The sequence below is a fragment of the Bactrocera oleae genome, chromosome 6 (assembly GCF_042242935.1).
Source record: "Bactrocera oleae isolate idBacOlea1 chromosome 6, idBacOlea1, whole genome shotgun sequence".
Lineage (NCBI taxonomy): Eukaryota > Metazoa > Arthropoda > Insecta > Diptera > Tephritidae > Bactrocera > Bactrocera oleae.
This window is the reverse complement of record NC_091540.1, coordinates 66734536-66749598: the sequence shown is the minus strand read 5'-3', so window position 1 is coordinate 66749598 and position 15063 is coordinate 66734536. Positions and strand designations below refer to the sequence as shown.

The 15063-nt window shown below is 32.9% G+C and overlaps 1 protein-coding gene across 6 annotated transcripts; it reads left to right on the top strand.

Annotated features, from left to right (window-relative positions):
- Positions 1 to 1293: 1293 nt before the first annotated feature.
- LOC106627405 (RYamide receptor) lies at positions 1294 to 14763 on the top strand. 6 transcript variants are annotated; one of them, XM_070111364.1, is made up of 8 exons: positions 1294 to 1458; positions 7766 to 7992; positions 8083 to 8285; positions 9300 to 9448; positions 9664 to 9785; positions 11245 to 11471; positions 12022 to 12213; positions 13971 to 14763. In XM_070111364.1, exons 2-8 carry the CDS (start codon positions 7932 to 7934, stop codon positions 14466 to 14468), a joined length of 1452 nt encoding a protein of 483 aa, XP_069967465.1. In that variant the 5' UTR covers positions 1294 to 1458; positions 7766 to 7931; the 3' UTR covers positions 14469 to 14763. The 6 variants fall into 6 exon arrangements, with proteins under 6 accessions (XP_069967465.1, XP_069967466.1, XP_014102975.3 ...); XM_070111365.1 differs by having other exon boundaries at positions 1294 to 1479; positions 7792 to 7992; XM_014247500.3 differs by having other exon boundaries at positions 1294 to 1479.
- Positions 14764 to 15063: the final 300 nt, after the last annotated feature.

Here is a 15063-nt window from a genome sequence, read left to right as displayed (position 1 = left end):
TTGTTGAAACTTGCTATGGTTGATGGTCGTAATCGGAACATTGCCTTTAAATAATGCCTTTAATATATACCATCTTATGACCAGAAATTGTCCAAATCGAACTAAAATGGTTCAAACAACTTAGTCTGAATATGTGGACCCCAGTACATATAGTTGATTATAGTTGAGAATTGAAATTCAAAGAGGATCCTTTTCTGTTAATAGTTTTCTTGTATGTCAAAAATGGCTTGATTCACAGAGCTAATAAAAAAATTTTCAAAAATTCGGGTGACTTTATACCGCATATATCGGCCAATAACAATAAGAATTAGAGAGCTTGTTTTAATCATAACAGTGCATTTTTAGTCTAAAATTGAAAAACTTTACCTAGCCCTCATATAACTAACATCAGGATTTTCGAACATCCGGCTGACTTTACTCCTTATGATTAGTAATGGTATGTGAGTTATCTTAATGAAACCCCGGAAGCATTATTTTCGTAATTCTAACAAGTTTTATGTCGGTCAGTGAGTATTATTTATATATTATTCTTCAAAATGCTTCAAAATAATGCAATCTTTCGCTATCGCCAATATATCCCGTAAAATGATTTCCGACTTTCCACCTGACTTTCAGTCATAAAATTAAATTGGACTAGTTTTTTTTAAATTATGTGGTTTAGCGATGAACTATATCGGAATTGGTCTATAACTTAGTCTAAACCTCATATTCCTAATATAATGAATTTTGATCCTCTGGTTGACGCTTTTTACATCAACTCAATATAATAAATTTAACCGTTTCAGTTGAGTTGATATTAATTAATATTATTTTAAAGTAATACAATATATAGCAATAAAACTAATTCTAAGTTTATGGCATTCAATATAAGTCAAGAAGATACCAAATTTGATTATAATTTATTTGATTGAATTCATGCGCAACGTTTTTTAATATAAAATTGTGCTATCACCTGAAGAAATTTCGCGAGCTTTAATTCTTTTAAATTGAAAGAGTATAAAATGTTCGGTTCCACCCGTACTTAGCCCTTCCTGTACTCAATGCAAATTTTGAATATTTGTGCGCACATACTTGTACATATACAAAGCGAGAGACGCGAAATCCGCCGCTGAAAGTCCAGAGCGCATATGTGCTAAAACATCTGGCCAACAATTTTACAGACAATTTCAGCAGTTGACGTTGGTAAATTTGTCCAATGCTAATACGCTTATCGTATTAGCGCCAATGGCTATAGCAGCAGCCACCCGAACACCAGCAGCGCTGAGCCAAAAGCGTAAGCTGCACAGATATATTAGTCGTTAAGGCGCTTTCACGTTGAGTGGGTTCCGAGTGAAACTGCTGTCGCAAATTTGTCTATCACTAAAAAAAACTTTCGAGTCAAACAAAAGTGGAAAAACTTTAGTGCAAGCGTGGTTTATAAAGGTGAAAACTGATCGCAATTTCAACGTATGACATGGCGTATGAGTAACTTTACAACATGTAATTAACTAATGAATATGCTGCAGGTTTTAACTATTGTCAAAAAAAAAACAAGTGATCGCTAAATTTGTGTGTTTGCTTTTCATTCGCGAATTTTAATTTAACAGCTGCACTGAATTAATTTCCATAGCCTAAAGTTTGCTTTTGCTATATGTGCATAATTAGCCACAAGCATGGCAGATGATAGAACTTTTTAACCGCGCGAATTCGAGTAGTGTGGTTGATTGCAAGGAAATATGTGCTTGTGTGCGATAATGTGGCGGTTTTGCAAATTATTGAATTTTTTTGTTTCGTTAAAATAGTGACTAAATTCATTTGTTTAAAATTTTGGCTTTAAAGTAAATTAGTGATTTGAATATCATAATAATAATTATTAAATATAATAGAGTAATGTGGTAATGGTAATCCATAATAATAATAATGATACTATTTATAATAATAACAGTAATAATAGTGATTATATAACAAAAATATTAACAACAATAATACAGAATGGCACAGCATCAATATATAAAATTTAAAACAAATGGATATAATTTTAATTTAGTTAAAATTTTCTAAATTTTGTGAAATCTGATATTTATTACTGATTCTACAATACATATACAGATATTATTTTAGACCGAATAGTTAATATGCATGCATTATTCTGCTTAATACTGATTGTTCACCAAAACAGAATTTAAATGAAACTCTGTTTAAGGCGAAAATTTACAATAGCACCGACGTATATGCTCTTTTTAAACAGTAGAAACTTTTACCAAGAATGTTCAACTTTCACGTGAAAAAACTTAATAGCCTGTAGTTAGCGTTGGATCGCATGTTGAAATATTCCCAGAAATACCTATACTTCTATTCCTGCTACAACTTAGTGGCTTCAGGCACAAATAAAGCTCTGTGGGCGTTTGTATATTTTATTTGTGAATTTTAATACTCCCTACAATGAAAAATGGCATATGAGGGTAACATTTGCAGTAATAGGCTTCTATGCACTGGAAAAAAATACAAACTAATACTTTTTGCATGGGTTAGCCAAAAAATTTCGTACAGCAAACATAATTAATCTAGATATATTGGTTGCTTAACTCAATGGCTGCAACATTTTTTGAGTAGTACAAAATATGGCTGACAATATGCCTGTCATAATCCGCATGAAAGAGCTAATATGTTGTAAAAATTAGCATAGCCGTTCCATTCTGGGCTTCACTCTCAGTAAAACAGTATAATAAGAAGTTGGTATATGTGATCAAATATGACTCAGACTGCACAAAAAAAAGACGAAAAAAAAACATTTTCAGTTTTGATTTTTGACCGACTTTGACGTGGTTATTTCAGTAGCGGCGATTGGAGAGTGTCAACTTCATACTCATAAACCCACCTCTCGTCACTAGTAATAATGCGTTTGATGAATGTGGAGTACTCAGCTACGTGATGACGCATCTCTTTTGCCGTTTTTTACCACTATTCGATGTCGTCTTTGCAAAAAGTTTCAGATATTTTGGTCCGAGCCTACCTTCATACCCAAAACATTAACCAAAATATGTTAGGTCGATCAATATGAGATGTTGAGATTCTCTGCTATCTCTCTGATGTCAACATGATGATTTTAAATCACAGTTTCCTTAACTTTTTCGATGTTATCGGCATTAACAGGATGCTCGACTAGCTAGACCTGCACTAAATGCCTTCTGCCACTCAAATAATTGTGCTCGTTGTTAAATTTTTTTCTCATGGGGGATATCGTCAAACATTGTGTTGGTGCCTTGAACAATCAGCTGCCAAACACACACTTGTTGACATATGGAGATACAACTTGACAAGAACTTAAAAAATCAGTCAGACCGAGTTAAATTTGATCAAGTGCTATTTCCACATCAAGTTCCACTTTTCCACACTTTTGATGTAACAGTTTTTTTATATTTTTGTCCAAATTTTATACCCATTTTTCTATGTTTTATTTGAAATAAAAGTTTATAGCGTCTACAAAACCATTTACCGATTTCCAACCATGTATTTGTTAATTAAACTTTTAAAATAAAACATAAAATATTAAATTCGCTTTTATGAATTCATTTTTCTATGCATTCATTTTTTGAGTGCATTAAAGTTCGTTCCCGCTTTTCTATCGTTGTGCGCGCAATGTCCGGTACTTACTGTACACAGAACTGCAATTATATTTTTCAACGGCAAATTATATATGAAATGTGAAAAAGTTTAATTGGAATTTAGTCGATTTAAAGTTAACGGCACAAAATTGTAAGGTTTGAGTACTAACAAATAACTTCGCAGCCAACAAATGAAATGCTGTTTTCTCTGTCAATTAACGCTACAAACATGACAAATAGTTTAAAGCATTTGTAGTAACTGCGGAAAACAGCAAATATATTTAATTTGTAGTCTCTTTGCATAGTCGCATATGGTAGAATTCGAAAAGCCAAACCTTGAAAAACTTTACACACCATAATTTCACTAATACATACAGACACACATATATTTACTACACACAAACTGCATTTTTAAATTGAAAATATTTTTACAAAGAGTACATAATTCATACCAATTGAATTTACCGCTAATTGATTTTGCAAACAGTCTGATTAATTTTAGCATACACATTAACATATCTACTGTATTCGCAAATGTCGCATCAATTAGCGTGTTATCAGCCTCCGATAGCCGTATATGATGTAAATATAAATTGCAAAAATAACAACGCGAGCAGAAAATTATATTTGCAAACATTTAATAACACTTATATAGCGGTATGGGCATATGTAATGCGAAAAATTTTATGGAAAATATTTTTGTGTTATTAATGCATCGTTGAGTATGCAAAATATGCGCTTAAAGGTGTAAAAAAAATCATTTATGTTTCTCTCGGCTTGCTAATAGCATTCCTGTCATTCACTTGCATTCTAAAGCAAATTATAATAGTAATAAAATATTGTAACGAATTTCTCGATGAATCCTCTACTTTGTAACTTACTCTTGAGTACGATCACTGGATTATTAAATAAAAGTCCCAATTTAATGGCTTAACATTTACCTGTACTTCTAATACAAACAACTTAACGCTTTACTCGTTATTCGAGTTTACAAGTTATTGCTTATAACTCCATTGCTCTATGTCTGCTGCATAATTCGGCAGCCCTTATATTGTAGATTATGCCACAGGATTTTGAGCTCCAGATTAAATTTTTACAATCTTCTCTTGCGCTATGCATAAATGGTATTCACAAATCCCTTCTGCACTCATTTTGCCCTTCATTATAAAAATGGCTACACAAGAAAATACTGAAATTAAAGAAACATGAGTAGATTATATATTTACATGTACTAGTCATCGCAAAACGGGTCAATTTTGTAAAAATCTGTCTCAAAGCTAAAAAATCATGTCCAAAAATAACACAATATTAAACATTGTCGCGAACAAAAAAAAAAAAAAAAAACAAAACATTTCCAAAATTCCTTGAATAAAATCACCTTTAACTTATCTTTCTTCCTTGCAAAAATTGCTCGGAATAAAACCCAATTTAATGGTCACATGCTCTCTAGGTACTTACGCACATAACTGTTAACAACGAAATAACTATTTCTACAGTCACACAAAGGAAATAGTATGTATGTATGTGTGCTTGTAATAAAGATTGCAGATAAAAAGTTTGTAGAACTGTCACCTTGACCTTTAAGAAGCTAAAACCTGCACTGTATTCTTATATTGAAAATATGTACATACAAACAGACACATATAAACACACACTCGCGCACATGCATACATATCTGCCGTTGCAGAGATAAATTACTTTTAAAGTCAGTTCATTTCCGTAGCGGCCCTTTTGATAGTATTTGTATATAAACAACATTGCGCACAAATAGATCGCTTTTATTGACAAAACACGCTTGCGGTTAAATAGAGCTGCTGCGGCGTTTTTATTTATTTAATTTTTTATGCAAAAACAAATGTGTGAATTATATTTGCTTAAGATTCGCTAACCTTTCCATGTGTTTACGTGTGTATGCCTGTGTGTGAAAGTGTGTGTTGGTGGAATCCTACAAGCTACTGGCCAAGTTGGTTCGTTAAGTACAGTCTAATTAATAAATAAACCAAAAGTCAACAGATTTTCGAAATGATTTGTAAATTCGTAGTACGAATTAAATAAATATTTGCCTGTGGTATTTGTCTATTTCGATTTGTTGTTTTGCTTGCAATATATAAATGTTTGTTAACGTAAAAACCTTTTTGGCAAGTAAAGAAGTTATAAGTTCGTTCACAACTGAAGATTTGATATTTGAGCAACTTAAAGTTAATAAAAACGTGTGAAATTTTTCAAAAAACTTAAAAAAAAGAACTAATAAAAGCATTTTATTATTCATTTGACTTATTTTAACCCTCGGCTAGGATGGCCTTCCGTGCCTTTAGCGAATTTTGCTTTTTGCGGCTTAGGTCCAATTTTTGTGCGCCCTTACATAGATTCTTGTACAGTTTCGACGTCATATCCATAAACTCATGTCTTGATACAACTAATGATGCATTTGATGAATGTAGCGTTCTCAGCTACGTTGTCAAGCATCTCTTCAGGTATTTTCTTCGTACCCAAAACATTAACCAAAATGTGTTGAGTCGATCCATAAGATACGTTGAGATCCGCTGCTATCTATCAATGTTATAACAATATCATTCAGGTGTACGGAAATCATTGTTTAGGAAGTTTAAAAAAAATATGATCCGATTTCATCAAGCTCCAAAACACAATAAGTTAGATAAAGATGATAAGAGTTATCATATCGATTCGCCAGTTCTTAAACTAGTCTATTATATTGTCTTTGACCCATCCTGTTATCCTGATAAAGTTCATCAATACAAACAGTGCAACTTTCGAGATATCGTCCAGAAACCCTCGATCGATGGTAGCGATCCTTTTTCTATACAGCGGATTGCATTCGCCTAGAAGGTGTTCTATAGTCTCTTCTTCGTCTACCTTTATATACAAGTATCTTCTACTATAGTCATTCCATGGTGTTCCAAGTTTGTTGGCATGTTTGCAAATTGTGCTGTGACCTGTTGTCCCTCTACTAGAGTTTTTATGTTATTCCTTTGGTATTTAAATAGTCGGTATGTGCAACCCATATTCCATTGATCAAGTGACGGATTGAGTTCATCGAGACTCAGCAGTAGCTATAACTCGTTTGTCGATTAAATATCTTCAAGCTAGAGCCAAGCTAGAACAATATAAATTCCCGCTTTTTCGGAGTTTAATTGTAGGGTCGTACCTGCTCTGACTAGTTCATTTGCATTACAGTTACTAATAATATATCTATGTATAAGATGCTAGATCTACCACCTGTTGAAGGCATTATATGACTATCTTTAATGAAACCCTAAAATACTTTAATGATTACAAATACACATGACTATTTGCACACACTTTGTCAGAAAAAGATAGCTTTCTTTTATTGCTACAATCTTCGCTTGAAAAACACTGCAGTGGTCTGGTAGTTGGGAGGCGATTTGGCTATCTTCTTTTGCTGAAAAGACACCACCTCCCACTCGATTATTCAGCTTAAACCCTTTCGTATGGATACCTATCGCAGTGTTCCGGTTGATCTCATCCCTATCCCATTCTTCTCTGGAAGGGGAGCCAATATTGGGGACCAAATGTAAGTTTAATTCTTTAGGCTTTGGGTAGTAACGGAAACATACTAAGTATCTAAAAACAGCCCTTTTTACGGATGACTTATAGGGAGAATAATTAGGATAATATGATTAAAAAAAATTTTCGAAACAATCGAGCAGTTTGGCATCGACACCAACACAATTACAAACTACCGAGGAAAGCCTTATACTCATCTCCGAATTTTCTATTATTCGTTACGAGCTTTATATGCAAAATAGGCGTTGTTATTAACCAACACAATTAGTATAGGTGTTGCAATCAACCGCTATGTGTAAAAGAACATTACTCTCTGTGCAACATGATGCAAAAGTATCAAAATTATTGCTTGAACTTTCTTAGGATCTGGACTTTGAAATAAAGCTTACATGGTAATGTGTTTTTAGTGAGAGAAACTGTGTTTTTATGAACAGTCAAATCAACAGAATTAATGTAACCGCTGGTAAAAATTATTTATAGAAGAATGCTACATCGAATTTCTATAATTTATGCACATACATTTTGTTCGATATCATATTTACGTACTTAAAATTTGTCTTAAAAATAAAGTCATTAAAAAAATTTTGTGAAAATTTGCTGAAAATACTTCATTGTCTCCAACCGTCTTTTTATAGCAATTTAACATATATCATTACTGTAGCAATATAAAATCACAAATGTAATACATGCATATGCATGTATTATATACATAATCAAGTGTGTGCATGTGACAACCGACAAACATAACTTAAAACACCTGCAGTATTGGTGCGGAGCTTAGCTGCATTAGCTGCTCTCAGCATGGATGAGTACCCAGTGGTTCAAGTGCCAGTCGACGAAGTTCTCGAGGAAGCAGAATTTGGTAAGACCAATTGCTGTTAGAAATAAAGCACATACATAAAAGATAAGCCAATCAATTTAAAAAATCTCTCATGTATGAATTCTCTCGTAGAGCGACTGTATTCAGCACCCACTGGAATCGTGGTGTTATTGTCCATTTTCTATGGCACTATAAGTATTTTGGCAATTATCGGCAACTCGCTAGTTATTTGGGTGGTAGTGACAACACGCCAAATGCGTACAGTTACAAATATGTACATTGCCAATTTGGCCTTTGCGGATGTCGTTATCGGTTTATTTTGCATACCATTTCAGGTAAAATACTTTTGTGTATATCTCAAAATGATTTTATCGCAAATTAATATTATGTTGGTAGTTAAGAATTTATCATAAAACCTAATGTAAATATATGTATTGAGATTATACTCCTTTAATTAATTCAATTTTACCCTGAACAGGGTATATTAAGTTTGCCACAAAGCTTATAGCACCCAAAAAGGAAACGTCGGAGAGCCTATGAAGTATACTTGTATATGTATATATTATACATATAAATGTAAATGCTAAGCGTGGCGAGCTGAATCGATTTAGCCATGTCCGTTCGTCTGTCTGCATATACGCGAACTAACCCCTCAGTTTTTGAGATATCGATCTGAAATTTTGTAATCGTCCTTTTCTCCCCGAAGAAGCTGCTCATTTGTCGGAATTGCCGATTTCGAACTGCTACAACATTTAACGGCCATACGAAACTGAACCATTAAAATAAATTTTTTGTATGCAAAACATTTTTATTGGACAAGGTATCCTCACGAAAGTAATTTTATAAGCTCCAAACAAATTTTCAGATCGGACCACTATAGCATACAGCTGTCATACAAAATGAACAATCAAAGTCAAGCTCTTGTATAGATACTTTTTTCCATGTGAAGGGTATTATGGATTTAGTTCAACTTGCTTGTTTGTGGTATAATTTCGATTTATTTTCATTTTGTTTGGTTCAATTTAATTGAATTTAATTTAAATTAATTTTATTTTATTTTATATTATTTTATTTTATTATTTTTTATTTTATTTTATATTATTTTATATTATTTTATTTTATTTAATTTTATTTTATTTTATTTTATTTTATTTAATTTAATTTTATTTCATTTAATTTAATTTTATTTTATTTTATTTTATTTTATTTTATTTTATTTCATTTAATTTAATTTTTTTTTACTTTATTTTTTACTTTATTTTAATTTAACTTAGATTGACTTAATTTAACTGAATTTTAATAAATTTCAATTTTCTTCACATAAGCTAATTTTTTCTTTTTGTTTTCAGTTTCAAGCCGCTTTATTACAGCGCTGGAATTTGCCATGGTTTATGTGTGGCTTTTGCCCTTTTATACAGGCACTAACTGTTAATGTGTCAGTTTTCACACTCACGGCAATCGCAATCGATAGGCATCGAGCTATTATAAATCCACTCAGGTGAGTTTAAGATAAATCCAGCCGACGTATTTTGAGTGTGAAAAGAAAGATAATGTGGTTGCTCATCGATAGCAAGAATTTAATGTAAACTATTTTGTGGAATATTAGAAGTTATTTTCGCAAGCAAAATACTCAATAGCTCCACATTCGTTTGTCCATCATTTATCTCATATGTTATATTGAATAATAAGTATTTTTATTGCACTATTCCCCAGGGCTCGACCTACAAAATGGGTGTCCAAATTAATACTCATCGGCATTTGGCTGACGGCATTTCTATTCGCTACACCTTGTGCCATAGCATTTCGTGTTGAATTGGAGCATGAGCGCTACAGAGGTGCGTAGGCGTTTACATATATTGAGTTTTTTATGCAATACATACTTATACAGGGTTGCCTATGTAAGGCTTGCTTTTTAAGGAATTCTAAAATAATTAATTTACGGGTTTCTCTCGACACCACATTGTAGATGTAGCTGATACAAACGGAAGCGGAAACATTTCGGCTTTTAAGCGATTTTATTCACGTGGTAGCCGCAGTTAACTAAGTACTTAAGTTTTGTCACTCTGTCATTAAGCAAAAGTTCTTGCTCGCTATTCTGCTTGAGGGTCTCTATCGTTAATGGCATGTTTGCTTAACATTGTTTGTCAACAATGCTCTCGGCTAATCGTCAGCACGACAGTAGCTGATTATCACATTAGACAGCCAAACAGCCATATTAGCAAGTGTTCTAAGCATGTGCACGTTATGCTGTTGAAACCGCTGACTACACCAATCCCTGCCGGCAATTTCCGTTTACGAAAAATTTTTTATTTGGTTTACACTGTGCCTACCGTTGAACTAACGTCTTTTGAGGGATTATAAGCATTTTCAAGTAAAAAAAAACACTTTTTTCCTAATTTTATTTTTATTATACCCAGAAATAGCTATATTAAGTTTGCCACGAAGTTTTTAATAGCCAAAAGGAAACGTCGAAAACCTTATAAAATATATGCATACATGATCTGCATGATAAGCTGAGTTGATTGAGCCATGTCCGTCTGTATGTCTATATACGAACAGCTCCTCAGTTTTTAAGCTATCAATCTGAAATTTTGCACCTGTCCTTTCCTCTTTAAGAAGCTACTCATTTGTCAGAACGGCCGATATCGGACCACTATAGCGTATAGCTGCCATACAAACTGAGCATTCGGAATGAAGTACTTGTATGGGAAACTTTTTTTATTTGACGAGGTATCTTCACAAAATTTGGCATGAGTTATTATTTTCCATTTGACGAGTATCTTCATGAAAGGATTACTGTGGTTTTAGTCACAAAAATTACATTTCAGTATGGTTAAAAAACCGAAATTACTACGAACCTTTTCCTTAAATTATTACTTCACAAATATATCTAAGGAAATTGGGTGAAAATTTCAAGTCTTTGGTCCAGCTGTTTCTGCGAAATTTATCTCACCAACTCTGAAAACATCGCTTCAACAAAAACGCTTTAGCTTTTAGGAACTTTTACAAATACACCAGCTTAATTTGCAAATTTTGGAGTATAGCATATGTAATCCCAAATATATGTGCATTCGATACATAAGTAAAACAAAAAATCGATTTGTGAAATACACAAGTGTATAAAATCTTTCGCAGCAACAATTTTCGGCATTCTAGCGGCAAAGAGCATTCAGATTCAACCTAAAAAATTCTTCACCATTTGAAGGTATCACCCTGTCTACAGTAGTATAAATGTAACGGTTATTTCAAATTTTTATTATCGCTTGCTACTATCTGCTTGTTGTGTTTTTACAGAAAACGGCATTATTTTCAATGTGACCCGACCATTTTGCTTGAACAAAAACCTTTCCGAGGAACAATTACAAACATACCGTTACACTTTGGTCTTCATGCAGTACTTTGTGCCGTTTTGCGTCATCAGTTTTGTTTACATACAAATGGCGGTGAAATTGTGGGGTACACGAGCGCCTGGTAATGCGCAAGATACGCGGGACATAACACTACTGCGAAATAAGAAGAAAGTAAGTAGGCGGAACAGCCCACATACTTGTATGGATTTCATTTTTATAAATGCATGCGTATAAAAGTTGTGTATGTGTGTGGAAGCGCGTATGTAGAGCAAAAGGCTTTCCGGTAGCTTAAGGCCACCAACGAGTGTTAATATCAATATTTGCTTTCGCTATTTCAACTGTTATATACTTATACCCTGAACAGGATGTATTAAGTTTGTAACACCCAAAAAGAAACGTCGAAGTTCATATACAAGTAAAGTATATCTGTATGTACATACATAAATGTTCAACGTAATGAGCCGAGTCGATATCCGTCTATTCTTATGTCTGTCCGTCGATCTACCTGTTAATCTTTATATATAATATATAAACCTATATTTGAAGTGCGCATTTGAAGGGTATAACAGCTTCAATTAACTTTTTTACATGCTTGTATTTCTTTTCTTTTTTTTTCTTCTTTCATTTTCTTCTTCTCGTTATTTATTTTCACGCCTAATCTAGTTAAAATCTAATTTCTGTTGTTTTGTTATTTTCTTTTGTTTTGTTCGTCTGCTGACAGGTCATAAAAATGCTTATTATTGTTGTAGTCGTGTTCGGGCTGTGCTGGTTGCCGCTGCAATTGTATAATATTTTGTATGTGACCTTTCCCGAAATTAATGAATACCATTTCATCAGCATAATATGGTTTTGCTGCGATTGGCTGGCGATGAGCAACAGCTGTTACAATCCCTTCATTTACGGAATTTACAATGTGAGTAAATTAAGATTAATTATTAAAATGCATGTGCTTATGTTGGTGTTATAAATTTACGTGCTTGCGTTTGCGAGTACTTGTTATTTAACAGGATATGAAATAAGAGATAATGCTTATTTCGTGTTTAACAATTTTTTTGGAATGACAGCCAATGATTATTCTGATTAAATCATATATTATATTCAAAATCATAATTAAAGTTATATAATATTTAAAATGCCTTTGCTGAAAAGACTCATTTATTACTTTAGGCAAACTTTTGATATTTAAATACGATAATAGAGGGGATAATTAGATAGAAATATGTGCAGTTCATTTTACATGGAAAAATTTTTATTTTCGCAAAACCACTTTCCAATTACAACAAAAGTATATAAGAGCTAATATACTTAATAATTAATTTTGGCGTAAATTATGTTACAAAGTTTATGGTACAACGCATACAATGTGAGCAAATTCATATATACATATAAAATCAGTTCAGTGTTTACTTTCTCTTACTAACATTGAAGTTGGGAGAAGAAAATCGTATTGCGGTGATTGTTTTACAAAAGTATGGAAAACCGGTAAATTTTGAGCTTCTCTAACAATCTAATATTTATAGACTGGTCATCCTTGCGCGGCTAAAACCAATTTAAATATAAAATATAAAATTAAAAATATTAAAAGGATTCTCGCATTCGTTTTTAGGATATCCTTTAGCTCTTTCTGCGATTTTGAAAATATGAAAGAGTCACACGGAGCCACAGAATCTGGCAAATATCGAGGCTGTGGCATCGTTACAGTATTGTTTGTGGCCAACTTTAGCGGCTGATACAGACAAAGTAAGCAATTAAACAGCTGAAAATTGCATCGTACCTCAGGTTCATGTATGTACATAAACATAATAAAAAAAATTTTTACAATTGGATTTTTACAAACCTTCTTCACACATATGATAAGTACGAAGGTTGAAAATGGTTATGGCTGGAAAATGGATCTATATTTGTGGTAAATAACTTCATTTTGAAGATTTTGTTCACCTGATATTTGTTTTAATATTTGACGAAAGCACAATGCTTTGATTGAGAATCCTATTTAGAAACTAATAATACTGCAAGATTAATTTTAAAGTTAAATTATTGCCCGAAACCTTTGTTGATTGGTATCTGAGTGACAAACCTTCATGGCGAATTCTGATATTAAATTATATCTTTGTCTTAACTTTAAATCATTTCTCAGCAGTGATTCAGCAGACCGATTTGATGTGTTTGGCATCCGTTGAACTACAATAGATAGGCTTTCAAAAAAATTCTACTGTGGCATCACCTAGCAAGGATTTTTCGCAGGATCATTTTCTTTGATGTTGTACGTATGTATATAGATCACGAGTATGATTGAAATCCGACCATGATAATAATTTAACTCTGGCGCCATCTATAGTGATTTATTGTGTTGATAAGCTTGTCAACCAACAACACAAACACTTCGAACTGTATTTAAATAATTTTTGCTCAAAAATTTTGCGATTTCCTGGTTTTTTGCAACAGTACAGAATGGATTAAAGATAATTAAGTCATCAAGAAAAAATTCTTGTACAGTTATGTAATGGAAAATATATTAAATTTACACTATAATATTAACTTGCTCTTTATACTAAAATAAAAATAACACTTTTCAATATAACAGAATTAATCCCGTTTATCGATAAATCGCATGTGTGAAATTTTAAATTCTTAAATAATTCACGCTCTTGCACAATTTACATTTAACAGGAGAAATTCAAGCGTGAATTCAATAAACGCATTGCCACATGCTTCTGCAAGACACACAAGCTTCTGGATATGCCGGAGCGGACGCAGTCCATGCACACACGCGTCAGTTCCATACGCTCCAGCAGTGCGCCCAACTCATCCATGCGTATACGCGGCAATTTATACGGAGGTGTGAATGGCAATGGAGGCAGCGCAGCAGCAACAAAAACGCAGACAACAACAACAAATACCAATACGATTACATACGAAATCGGTTGCAATGATAATGCCATGTCATTAGAACTAACTAACCTCAATACAAAAAACGCAATTGGTATTGAAAGTAATAACAACAACAGCAACTATACTACAAATACTTACAGCAGCAATGTTAATAGCATGCAATTGCAAGAAGTTGAAGTTATCGCAGGCGAGCACATATGTGTGGACGAATCGGACGCATTAATCGAGCTTAAAGCATTGCCACACAACACGAACAATGCGAGTACAAGCACATAGTGCAGCAAAAGTGGCCATTGAGCACTCTAGCGCTAAGCTAGTACTGTCAAGTATTATGTGTATTTGTATGTGTGCGTGCGTTGTGTGAGCGGGAATGTTGTCAGCAAAGTGCTTGCGTGCTTACGTTAAGATTTTAAGCCATTGAATGGGAATTATGAACTTTTCTCTACATTTAAGTATTATTGTTGCGTTTTTTGATAGTTGTAACATAAAAATATATATGTTTTTGTTTAAGTAATGTAGTTAAGTTGTAGCTTATAACTCATTGAAGAACTTATTAATGAAATAATGGTAATTTTTTTCATGTCAACAAAAACTTGTAAAACAATAATTATTGAACTGTGATCAAAATAAAATCTTTTATAAAAGCATAAATATAGTGTGTAATAAAAACGGGAAGAACAACCAAGCGTATTATGTGACAACACTGTAACTTTCCACTAAATTGGAAAAATCGGTCCATATCTTTCTCTACATTCTAGAAAAGCAAATTTATTAACGCCATTGCGTATGAGTAACTTTTTATTTATTAGTAACGACAAAATACTTTTCCATGCATATTTCTAATTTATAATAAGAAACAAAGACAAACCAG

What these genes read in the sequence shown, in the direction of transcription:
- LOC106627405 (XM_070111364.1), top strand. Translation starts at nt 7,932, where the DNA reads ATGGATGAGTACCCAGTGGTTCAAGTGCCAGTCGACGAAGTTCTCGAG. An exon ending in GCTATTATAAATCCACTCAG is followed by an intron (nt 9,449 to 9,663) that starts GTGAGTTTAAGA and finishes ACTATTCCCCAG; the next exon opens with GGCTCGACCTACAAAATGGG. An exon ending in TCATTTACGGAATTTACAAT is followed by an intron (nt 12,214 to 13,970) that starts GTGAGTAAATTA and finishes TACATTTAACAG; the next exon opens with GAGAAATTCAAGCGTGAATT.